General features: G+C 36.8%; 1 protein-coding gene across 1 annotated transcript in view; it reads left to right on the top strand.

The window, feature by feature from the left end:
• The window catches only part of CCDC102B (coiled-coil domain containing 102B), a 257,611-nt gene that overhangs the window by 105,812 nt on the left and 138,515 nt on the right, over positions 1 to 13,284 (top strand). Inside the window, exon 6 of the mRNA XM_005696959.3 lies at positions 8,861 to 9,070. Within this exon, the coding sequence (XP_005697016.1) occupies positions 8,861 to 9,070 (210 nt within the window). The remainder of the gene's footprint in view (positions 1 to 8,860; positions 9,071 to 13,284) is intronic.

The following is a 13,284-nucleotide window of genomic DNA, read 5'->3' as shown; positions in this document are numbered from 1 at the left end:
TTTGATGTGTTCAAAATGGGTTTCCCAGGTGGCACAGTAAAGAATCTGCCTGCCAGGAGATTGATGTGACCTGGGTTTGATCCCTGGGTCGGGAAGATCCCCTGGAGAAGGAAATGGCAACCCACTCCAGTATTCTTGCCTAGGAATTCCCATGGCCAGAGGAGCCTGGTGGGCTGCAGTCCATTGGATGGCAGAAGAGTTGGACTTGACTGAGCGACTGAGCAAGCATGCACAATGTATTCAAAATACATTGGTTTCCCATGTACCTATAAATACAACCTGGTGAGTATAAGGTTTTAAGGGCCAAACATACTGAGGAAACCAGTGGCTAGTTCTGATCCTCCAGGTCTCAAATCCCTTGTTAGTATCAATACTTGCCTCTGTAGGTGGTGTCTTTTCTTGCAGGATGTCCACCCTGATTGGTCTGCTCTCTTCTGCACACTGTCTCTTTGACTGTGCCACCTGGTCTCCAGAGAATGCTCTGTGGCTCTTGGATATTTATCTTCCCTGTTGCGTGTGAATCAAGGTTTCTGTACCATCTCTAAATTATACTCATGGAATAGGTGATTTTATTTCTTTCCATTTTTAATTTTTGGAGGCTGTGTTGAGAAAGAAAGTTTTAGTCTATAGTCATGTTCTAAATGATGTGATCCCCAAAAGATACTCTGTTTTGACCCTAGGTGGTCGTTTATCATAGCATTGCTTACAGAAAAATAACTTTAAGAAACTCATTTCTTTTATATTGTAAAACAGACATTTAAGTAACATAGGTCAAAGAGAAATTTAATGGAATTTAAGGCTGAAGGATAAAAAACGTTGAAATCTTGAGGGTTGCTGCAGAATTCAGGGATATTTTTAACATCAGTGACTATATTCGGAAACGGTTATGTCTGCCGTGGGACAGTGCCTCTCAGATCTCAATTACAATGAGTGTAATTAACCCAGAACCCCAGCTGCCCTCGCCTGAAATCCAGGGAATGACAGTGCACTTCTCATAGACAACTCCCAGCCAAAGACGGGCCTCCTGTTGTTGGGACATGCAACCCTTCTCACTAATGACTTTGACTCAAATACTCTGTGTCCTCACCTCCCTTTCCGAGGAAGGCTTTGATGTCTGAGATGATCAGACCCAATCTGCCTTCCTTCCCTGTCTCTCCCTCATGCAGTCATTCCTGATCCCAATCTGACTGTTCTCGGCCTTTCCTGTCTCTCCCCCATTCTCTCTCGTCTGCAGTCCCCACAGTCAATTTATTGTATTTTAAATGCCAGCTGTAAGAGTTGCTTCTTGAAATATCCAGATTAACGCAATATCAAAGACAAAAATTAGCAAACTAAATCCTAACAGAAAAAAAAAGCACAATGAATATAGAAAGAGAGAAAGTCAATATTAGGAATTAATACAAAAAAAGGAGAATAGAGTTAGCAAAGACAGAAGTTGGTTTTTTGAAAAATTAATTAAGGCAAAATTAATTAAGAGATATAATTTTAAAAGTCTAGTAATAAAAAAGGGACAAAATTTTAGATAGATCAGAGGTTTACAAAGATAGGGAACCACTCTGCAGAGAGAATTCTAATAAAAATAAAATCTTACATGAAATGAATTATTGACCAGAAAATATAACTTACCCAGTATGACTCTTATAAAAATAGAAAGCTGAAATCCATTTATAACATTAAATAAAGTAAATTAAAAATTCATGAATTAAAACTTTTTATAATAAAACTCTAGCATCAGAATACTTTATGGTTAAATTCTACCATTCTATGTAGATGATTCTAGTTTTATAGAGCATCTTCTAAAAAAGAGAAAAAAAAAGAGAGAAAACTTCCCAATTCTTTTTATTGTATTAGTTTAATCCTTATACTGCATCTAGACAAGGGTAATATAAGCAAGGAAGATTATAATCAATTTCGCACATAAATATAATGGCAACAATATTGACCAAACATGAGTAGTCTTAATATTTTGATGAATAAAAATTTGTCACAGGAATACAAGGTATACTATAATATTAGATCTTTTATTATGTAAGTCAGCACAAAACAGAGTACAAGAAAAAGTCAATTATGTAGTTACTTCTACAGTTGCTTAAAAAAACAATTGCTACAACTCAATTCATGATTATAGGAAAAAACATTTTAGCATATTTAGGACTCAAAGTGAACTTTTTAAACCTGATAGAGTAACAAAATTGTGGAGCAAATATTTTATTTAGTGATGAAGTATTAGAAGCTTGACAAACCTAGACAGCATATTAAAAAGCAGAGATATCACTTTGCCGACAAAGGTCTATATAGTCAAAGCTATGGTTTTTCTAGTAGTCATGTATGGTTGTGAGAGTTGGACCATGAAGAAGGCTGAGCACCGAAGAACTGATGTTTTCAAATTGTGGTGTTGGAGAAGACTCTTGAGAGTCCCTGAACTACAAGGAGATCAAACCAGTAAAGGAAATCAACCCTGAACATTCAGAAGGACTGATGCTGAAGCTCTAGTACTTTGGCCACCTCTTATGAACTGACTGATTCGAAAAGATCCTGATGCTGGGAAAGACTGAGGGCGGGAGGAGAGGGGGGCGACAGAGGATGAGATGGTTATACAGCATCACTGACTCAATGGACATGTATTTGAGCAAATCCGTGGAGATAGTGAAGGACAAGGAAGCCTGGTATGTCCATGGGGTCACAAAGTGTTGGACATGACTTAACAAGTGAACAACAAAACCAGAAGCATGGTACCACTTTTTATTTAATATTCTGTTTCAGATGCCAGGCAGTTCAACAAAAGAGGAAAAGTAATAAAGTTATAAGAATTGGAAAGATACAAAATTGTAATGATCACAGAAGATATAATTATTTAGAGAACACAAACTAATCTATAAAATATAATTCATGAGAGTTTAAGGATACTGTTGAATATAAGACCAATTAAGTATACATATATATATGTATATATACCAGAGAAAATCATATTTATAAATATAATATATATGTATTATAAATAGAGTAGTACCTGGGTAAAGGATTGGGAGGCTAAAGAAACAGCAGAGTTAAGAACCCAGACTCAGAGTCACCTGCATAAGGACAGTTGATCTATCAGCAGCTGTCACTGGAAGCCAGTGGTAAGTAGAGGAGGCTGTAAAAAGTACTGACTTTAGACTAAAGATGAATGGAAGGAATGAACTTGCTTATTATAATATTAATATTAGTCTTTTTAATGAACAATCTTATTTTAATACTTAAAAAGTTTGTGTGATTCTGGTTTGATCAATGAAACAAACTCATTTTTTATTCTTCACTGTTTCTTGAAAGAATTCATCAATATATCTCTTTTGTCAAATTTCCCCCCAAAGCAGATAGTAAAAAAGCAATATTAAAACATAAAATTGTTACACTAAGTCATTCTTGACATAAAGTGGTGATTTAGGGGTTTCTCATTAATACTTTTGCCACTATTTCATTTTTATCATCATACTCTAGATCTAATTCATTCTACTATCTCCTTTTCTACTCTTTCCCCCATATAAATAATATACTATATACTTTTTTCTTCTTTACAGCTCAGTGTTAATAATTAAAGTTAAGTTTCTGTTTTATTTGAACCATCAGAGTATAATACAATAGTCAATATAAACTTTAATTAAAATGGTGGTTAATCCTTTAGAAAAAATAAATACATTGATTAACATGAAACATAATCTCAGTTGAGTGGAAAACCTTAACTTTAGGTGATTTCCACAGATTTCATGTTCTTTAGACACTGAGAACTGTCAAAATCTCTGAGAAGATCATACCTGGGGCTAAAACAGTTTGTATGCTTCTAAAATTACTCCTTGGAAGAAAAGTTATGACCAACCTAGAGAGCATATTGAAAAGCAGAGACATTACTTTGCCAACAAAGGTCTGTCTAGTCAACGCTATGGTTTTTCCTGTGGTCATGTATGGATGTGAGAGTTGGACTGTGAAGAAAGCTGCTGCTGCTGCTGCTGCTGCTGCTGCTGCTGCTGCTGCTGCTGCTGCTGCTGCTGCTGCTGCTGCTGCTGCTGCTAAGTTGCTTCAGTCGTGTCCGACTCTGTGTGACCCCATAGATGGCAGCCCACCAGGCTCCCCTGTCCCTGGGATTCTCCAGGCAAGAACACTGGAGTGGGTTGTCATTTCCTTCTCCAGAAGAAAGCTGAGCACCGAAGAATTGATGCTTTTGAACTGTGGTGTTGGAGAAGACTCTTGAGAGTCCCTTGGACTGCAAGGAGATCCAACCAGTCCATTCTGAAGGAGATCAGCCCTGGGATTTCTTTGGAAGGAATGATGCTAAAGCTGAAACTCCAGTACTTTGGCCACCTCTTGCGAAGAGTTGACTCATTGGAAAAGACTCTGATGCTGGGAGGGATTGGGGGCAGGAGGAGAAGGGGACGACAGAGGATGAGATGGCTGGATGGCATCACCGACTCGATGGACGTGAGTCTGAGTGAACTACGGGAGTTGGTGATGGACAGGGAGGCCTGGCGTGCTGCGATTCATGGGGTCGCAAAGAGTCAGACACGACTGAGCGACTGAACTGAACTGAACTGAAAATTACTTTTAGGAGAGATTTTGGAAATAAAGAGGATCTACCCTTTATGATTCGCTTAATTTCCTAGTGCAGATTTTATTAAGTATTTTATATTTACACAGTTTTTCCTAGTTGTTGTTGTTTTTCAGTCGCCAAGTTGTGTCCAACTCTTTGCAACCCCGTGGACTGCAGCATGTCAGGCTTCCCTGTCCTTTACTGTCTCCTAGAGTTTGCTCAAGTTCATGTTTACTTATTATAAGGATACTCTAAAAGTTATGAAATCATAAGTAACCATCTCATGACCTGCCAAATGTATAGGTCAACGAGGAAGTGATGACTAGAATGACCACAAGCTGTTACTCAGTTCAGTTGCTCAGTCATGTCCGACTCTTTGTGACCCCATGGACTGCAGCATACCAGGCTTACTTGTCCATCACCAACTCCCAGAATTTACTCAAACTCATGTCCACTGAGTCAGAGATGCCGTCCAACCACCTCATCCTCTGTTGCCCTCTTCTCGTTTTTCTTTCAATCTTTCGCAGCATCAAGGTGTTTTCCAATGAGTTGGCTCTTTGTATCAGGTGGCCAAAATATCAGAGCTTCAGCTTCAGCGTCAGTCCTTCCAGTGAATATTCAGGGTTGATTTCCTTTAGGTTTGACTGGTTTGACCTCCTTACTGCAGTGCAGCACAATGGATTCAGAATGCGGTTGTATCCTTATATAAGTGGGTGTCTGTTAGCCTCGTGTGGGTGGGATGAACTCATATTGAAGGCAGAGAGGAACCTTAGGTGAACCCTGGCTTGGACCCTTTGTCCACCTTGACATTACTTCTACTGTCAGAACCCCAGTTTCCCTTCTCGTGTGTAGCACCCACAAACTCACAGGATGGTGGTAAGGATAAGAAATAACCTTGGAGCTTATTTACCAGGAACAAACTAGGTCCTCAGTAAAAGGGTAATCATCTTTTACTGCTAGGGAGTGACAGGCTTCCTGCCTTTTATCTCTTCTTTTCAAAAGCACAGTGTTTGTAATGAGGTTTTATAGCTAACTTGTCTGAAATGAAAATTCTGAATATTTGCAAATCTATTGCTGGAACAGGCACATTGTTTGTACGTAACACTCACTGGCCTGAAGAACGCCTTACCATGCATTCTGTTGGGGGGTTTTCTCAGTCGACAAGCTTGATTTACAAAATGATTGTTGTCTTGATAAAACATGCTGAAAAATAATACACTATTTTACCTGTTATTATTTGAACTGGATGTTGGTATGCTTTGTTCTTTAGAAAACATATTTATGACAGAAATATTTATGTTGAGTTTGAAAGTTTAATAACTATTTTCCCCAAATCATTCCTGTCTCATAATACTAAGTTGTAGGAAATACTTTCCGTATTTTATAAATGAAAAATAGTGTCTTTGGATAAAAAGAATTGGGACTCAACTTTTGGTCATTTTACTGAAAAAATCCTGTCTTTACCTCATTCCTATCACAAAATACAAAGGAACTACGACAACAGTAATAAGACTTAAGAGTAAATGCACTGAGAAATTCTATTGGCAAGTGAATCGGTGAGTGAATGACTGGCTGTGCTACGATGCTGTCTTATTTCACTTTGTGCCCAGTTGCTGTGAATGAAATACAAAGGAGCTTCTTGCTAGAGACAGAGTATGCATGTTTTCCTTCCTTCAACAGGTCCTTGTGAAGCGCTGACCTAGCGTGTGTTCGGTGCCAGATGATGAGCAAACTGGCCCATCTCTGGTTTCATAAAACTTACGTTCTAGTTATTTTGTTCATTGCAATCTATTACTGATGTCCTTTCAGCAGTATTAAGCAATGACAAGGGGCAAAGATTGAGTTTATAGATGAATATAATTAGAAATGACCACATTGTTAGGCTGTGAACACATATGTCACTCATATCTCAATAAAGCTGGAAGGAAGGAAGGAAAGAAGTAAATACATAAACACTTATATACATATATTTGAATAAAAGAAATGACTCAATTTGGTCCTTGGGAATAATCACAATATTACATTTTTTTCATAAGAAACTCAAATGATCCTTTAAATCACACTTCCTTCTAAGTGTAAGTATCTGCTTGTTTAACTTCCTTTCTTACCTACTCTCCTAAGCTCCTAATATGTCATGATTGGGCTCTTGGCTCTTAGAATATTCACATCCATCTCTTACTTCCTTTTGTTGAGATACTTTTAGCTTGATTCTCCTTCCCTGGCTGTTCAGATGGTAAAGAATCTGCCTACAATGCAGGAGACCCAGGTTCAGTCCCTGGGCTGGGAAGATCCCCTGGAGAAGGGAATGGTTACCTACTCCAGTATTCTTGTCTGGAGAATTCCATGGACAGAGGAGCCTGGTGGGCTACAGTCCATGGGGTTGTAAAGAGTCAGACATAAGTAAGAGACTAACACTTTCACTATTAACATTCATAGTGTATTACAGTTAGAATTAAAATGTTTTAGATTTTTTCTGTTGATCATTGGAAGTGAATCAATAGAATTCCATTTCAAATTGATCAGTTGTTAGAACTGCTTACAAAATATTCTGAAAGCTTAAAGTAATACCTGATATTTCTTTCATTCCGTTTAACTCCACATTTAATTGAATGGCTTTTAAGGTAGTAGATTTTGTATGATTCTTAGAAAAGAATAATCTGACAAGAAAGAATCATTAAAGATGAAATAAAAATAAAATTGCTAATAAAATTTATGATCCAGTTTTCACAAACCCATACTTTTTTGATGTTTATTATATGCCTAAATTTATCAGATAATTGATATGTCAATAAAAACCTTCAAATAGTAAATAATAACACATCATTATTTAAGTTTTGTTGTTATTGCTGTTAATATAATTCCTTCAACTTTTTAAATTTAGATTTTTTTCATTCAAGCCATCTATTATTTATTTAAAATTCTGTTTCTACTTGTTATCTGTTATTAGGTATAAATTCAAATTCAGCAATGTCTTTTAAATGCCTAAAGTTTTACAAAGACTTGACATAACATCCTATTTGTCCTTGACCAAGAATACATTTATTCTCATAAAATTAATTTTTCATCACAAAGTTGATGATTTTTTATTACAACTTTATTATTTTCATTCTGATAAGTGATGTGATGCTAGTCAAAAAGTTTAAGCATTAATCTTAATAATTAAAGTCATGTCATGTTCTAAATTGGATTGTGAAATACTGTTTTCACCTCATATCCCAAACAGGCACCCCAAATGTCAAATCACGTCATCTAAAATTTGATCCCTTAGTTTATTATGTTTAATTGATAGAGAAGGTCTAGTGCCAAGAATGTAATTTTAGTTTCCTGTTTTTTCAGAAACCAGAGCCTCACTTAGATTTGGGAACAGAACATTTTCTACAATAATGGCTCAATTATGTGTGTATGAAAAAGCAGTTTTTAGACTTTTTAATCAAAATTAATTTCCAAAGATATTATTGAAGTCTAACATTTTCTTAATGTTGATTTCTCTTTGAAAATTTAAAGTCATGGAAACTACTTTATAATAGTGCAGTACTATTCAACACTTTGCCATCAAGCCATTTAAAACTAACAATGTTAAAACAAGTAATTTTCAACCTTGATCCATAACAAATAGTTTGAAAATACCTCTGATTTTAATCATGTTGCCAACCTCCATTCCCCGAAAATCAAATAGGCCATTCATTCAGGTGAGTTTGTCTATACTGTACAGTACTTTAACCATGGCGTTTATGATATTTTATTACATTCACCGTCTATACAATGACTAGCATAGTGCCTGGAAGTTGAAAGGTATAGTAAATAAGTGAATGAGTGAAAGAATATATGAACTACATCCATCCAACCAAAATTTCCCAAGAAATGATTTTGTTCCTTCTCAACTGATAAGTTCCCATCAGCTGAGTGGAGCTTGATGGCAAAATATCATCAATGTCTCACTTAATGTACTTAATTGAAAAATATGGTCTGTTTGGTTCTAGAAATAGTCCCATGAACCAAGAGAAAGGGTAAATTTACCTAGCACATGATCTGGTCTTAGGGCTTATGTGTTGTTTTCAACTTTTCAGACAAATAGAGTTCTCTTTATAAAAATTGTGTAGAGACTTCCCTGGTGGTTCAGTGGTTAAAACACCACATACTTTCACTGCAAGGGGCACAGGTTCAATCCCTGGTCGAGGAACTAACTTCCTGCCTGCCTTGGATGTGGCCAAAAAATAGAAAAATTAATGTGTAAATGGACATATTCACTTTGGCAGTTGCAAATGCTACATATTGCTTTTCTGTGTTTTCTGTCTTTAGCTAGAGAGATTGCAGGCTGAAAATACATCTGAGTGGGACAAGAGGGAGCTACTTGAAAAGGAAAAACAAGGACTGGAGAGAGAAAATAGAAGGTTAAAGGTCCAGGTGAAAGAAATGGAAGAACTCCTGCAGAGGAGAAATAGATTAAGTGAAAACGCGGAAGGTCCTGATTTCAAGACATCAGGAGTTGAGCCACAGGAAAAAAACAAGGTATGGGAACTCTTTGGAAGCAAATGTCTTCACTTCCTTTGTGTTTCTGCCCTGAGGACTGGTGGGTACCACCCTAACTTTCACAACTTGAAGCCTGAATACACTTTTTTTGTACTGTCTCATATCTGATAGTTTGATCTTTTCCCATAGTAATATAAAATGTATCTAAAATGTTGTTTATGCATAGGAACAGAGAATGTGACAAATTTTGTGTGAACATGTTAGAGTATGACAAATCTGAGAGTTTCAAGCTTTTCCAAAAGGAAGAAAAGCATGAAGTCAGTAAAGGACCTCTGTGTTCGGTTTCTTGTCATAGTTTCGTCTCAGTTATCCAAGCAGTGGATCTTATTTTTCAGTGAGTATTTTTCTCCATCAGTTTGGGCAACTATACAATTAGGATTTGTTGGTGTAAGGTAAATATCCACATAAACATTTAAACATATCTGGTTTACTCCTCTCTGATTTCTTTTTAGTCTCAGAAAAGTTATTTTTAAGTCAATTAAACACATCATGTTACAAATAACCTTTATAGGCTATGACATAAATGTTAAAACCTGAATTACAGTCAAATTTTGACTTTGGGAAAGTTAGCTTGCTTTGGAATTTTATCCTAAAGCCAATAGACATATTTACTGCTATGGATGTAATTTTTTTTGATACATGGCTTTTAGATTTTTAAAACACTCTCAGTGGCAGTTGTAACGTATATGTGTTGGTGTCAATATATTGCAAAACACAGACAGCTTGTTCCCGTTTCTCCCATGAAAGTAGCTATGGTACCTTAATGCATCATTCTCTCTCTTTCATTCAGTTCCTTTAACAATGAGTTAAAAATGAGTTTGAAACGTTCATATTTTTTGAGTCATATAAGTAGTTCATATTCATATCAGCTGTAAAAGCTAAATGGGCAGAAAAATTGAATTCCATATTACTTTTGTTTATTCTTTGTGATTTTAGGGATTTATTGCAAATATAAGATTAAATTGGATTAGTGTTTCATGGCTTGGTGATGCAAATATCTAAAGTTAAATGTTATAGTCAGTGATCATAATTTTCTATTGTACAGATTCATAAACCGTCAGTAATGGTATATGCTTCTGACATGTACACAACGGATCAATCTGTAGAGAATGTTTTGCAGCTTGCCACTCATGAAAGCACAATTATTTCAATTATGGGGCAAGTTTTGATCATCAAAATATCTGTTTCCCTTTGATTCACTGAACAGAGCAAGCACTTATTTTTATTATTCCTTGCGCCAGTCACTGCTCTGGATGCTGGTGATGTGAAAATGACTGAATCATTATCCTTGCCCAGCGTGGGCTTAGTGTCTGTCTGGGAAGATATTACACATCCATTGTTATCAATAATACATTGTGATGATGGCTAAGAGCAAAGTGGAATGGGAGCATGAAAGAAGTACTTCATTCTATCCCACTTTGATGCCTTTCTGGTTATATCCAGCTGTTATAGCATAAAGTGTGTCAGTTAGGAAGTATGAGGCCTGATTGGGGCCTGTTTGGAGCTGGTGTGTGCATGCATGCTCAGTTGCTTCAGTCGTGTCCAACTCTTTGCGACCCTATGGACTGTAGCCCACCAGGTTCCTCTGTCCATGGGATTCTCCAGGCAAGAATACTGGAGTGGGTTGCCATGCTTTCCTTCAGGGATCTTCCTGACCTAGAAATCAAATCCATGTCTCCTGTAGCTCTTGCTTTGCATGTGGATTTTACCACTGAACCACCAGCGAAGCCCTTGGAGCTGGTATATATGCCAATGTGCCTTATCGTGTTAGCAGACCACTCTGAGTCTAGACCTAGGCTCTTGGGACCAGTGCAGTTCTTTGGTTTAGAAGTAGACAGAGCTTGGAAACCAGGAAGATTTTGGAAGATCTGAATAACTTGTTGGGTGTGCTCATCAATCGCGAGGCTGTTCCTTCAGTGTGTATCATTTTGATGGCTGGGAGGAGGTGTTAGTGAATTTTTTTTAACCTTCTTCATTAAGAATTCAGACTCACTACTTGAACATAAAGGTGTCCCAGGTGGCACCAGTGATAAAGAACCCATCTGCCAACGCCAGAAGCATAAGAGACTTGGGTTCAATCCCTGGGTGGGGAAGTTCCCCTGGAGGAGGACACGGGCAACCTACTTGAGTCTTCTTGCCTAGGAAATCCCATGGACAGCGGAACCAGGCAGGCAATGGTCCATAGGGTTGCAAAGAGTCAGACAGGAGTGAGCGACTTAACACTCATGCACTTAAACCAAAACAATGATCCGTTGTGGAGCAGCTGCAGGTCATAATCCTTGGAGCCACAGAAATCTTTACAGATCAAAATATCAAGGTTTGGATGTCTCTCAATATCAAATGAATCAAAGCTTCATACAGAACAAGCCGAAGTCCAGGAAATTGTGTAGATGTTATTATAACACAAATCCAAACTGTGGTTTTAACATTTCAATAAAACTAATCTGTATGTGTAAAATTATGTGCATCAGTACCATATAGGAATAACATGTTTGTATATATACATATATATATGTGCCCTATAGAATTAGCATATATCTAAATGCATAAAAATACTGTGTACGAATAAGATGAGGAAATGGATGCTGGCATATAAAATGCTAAACTCATAAATCTCATACAAACATAATATGAACACATGTGAAAGGTTTTATTTCATCCATCCCCTCCTGAATCAACCAGTAAGACGATATAGCCAGTTGAAGGATCTAAGTAACAGACAGATGGGCAACCAGAATGCATAAATGAATTTGGTTATCAGATGCAAAAATGATTTTTTTTCCCCCACAAGGGATAAATAAATAAATTGCGCTTCCACCAGGCAAAATTAGTCTGCATCTCTATGGATGAGAATTATATGTATTGCTGTGGGTTATCTAGAAAGTACATGGTTGTGTGTATTACAGCCTACAGACACTGAAAGCTGCAGATACCTTTAGAGTGATAAAACCCTAGCTGGAGAATGTTGTTAGAAAGGACCGTCTTTTCCAAGGCTCGGTGAAAAGAAAAAAACCCAAATAAACAGCTGTAAGGTTCACTAATTCGCATCCCTTTCTGAGCTCTTACCTGCCCTGTTTCTCTCTCTGTTCGCTTCTTTGAACTTCAGGACAGAGAATAAGGTAAGAGAACTTGATTGAAAGGGAAGGAAAGGAAAAGTGGGGTTTGTGACCACCGTAACGTGATAAAACATAACCAAACAACCGAAGAGGAAACAAGCACGTATTACCTGACATTTATCAAAATATGTCATGATTTTGCTGTAACAGAGAAAAGTAGAATTGCAATTCCCAACAATTTTAGAAAATAGACTACCCTGTAGGGCTCAGATGGTTTCTTCAGTGTATGGCAGAGATTTCTGTGCTTGTGAAGCCTTAATTCTCTTGACGTGCAGTATATGTATTTTCCATCGCAAACCATACTTTTTCAAGTGAAACATCTTTGGAAAAAATGGTCAGTATTCTACTGAGCAGGGCCCCATGAGCGCCTCATGAAGCGCTTTGGAAGCCTGTTTTCTTAAATCATTCTGGCAACTGATTCCCTTCATTCAGGTTACATACGGGGTCATTCTCAGAAAGTTAATGTGACAGAGAGGTAATTGATGTGTCTCAGGAAAATGATGAATTAATCCCAAAGTGGAAAGGCCATCAAAGTCAATTCCTAATGAATTTACTTTACTGAAAGTGTCCATTCTTTGAACAGAATTGACATTATGTATATTTTGTTTAGCAACTTTATCTTCAGAAATGTATTATTTCCATTCGGTGGTGTAGCAGGCAGCTCTAACTTTAACTTTCCTCCATTCATTATCATTCTTCCAAAGCCTTCTACTACTCATAAATTTGTTGAACCATTTAAGAATAAATAATAATTATACCTATTCTTTTGCTGTTGGGTAGTAAATATAGAACACTATAATTTGATGTTATTAGATTTATTATATTATCTTCTTATGTTTTTCTTTAGCTGTTCTTACTCTGCTTTGCTCTGAGATATACTAGAAATTTCAACTTTTAAAATAGCTATTAGTAAATACTTATATAACTGTATCACTTCTCAGCCTTTTGGCTAAGATCATGTGTAAGTACTTATATAACTATAGAGACGTTTAGACACATGGAAAAATATAATAAAAGTGTGTTAAATATGCTATATCTTATTAATAAAAATGAAAATAATTTATTTTGAAGAATAGC

The sequence above is a fragment of the Capra hircus genome, chromosome 24, assembly GCF_001704415.2.
Source record: "Capra hircus breed San Clemente chromosome 24, ASM170441v1, whole genome shotgun sequence".
NCBI lineage: Eukaryota > Metazoa > Chordata > Mammalia > Artiodactyla > Bovidae > Capra > Capra hircus.
This window is presented reverse-complemented; position numbering and strand designations above follow the sequence as displayed.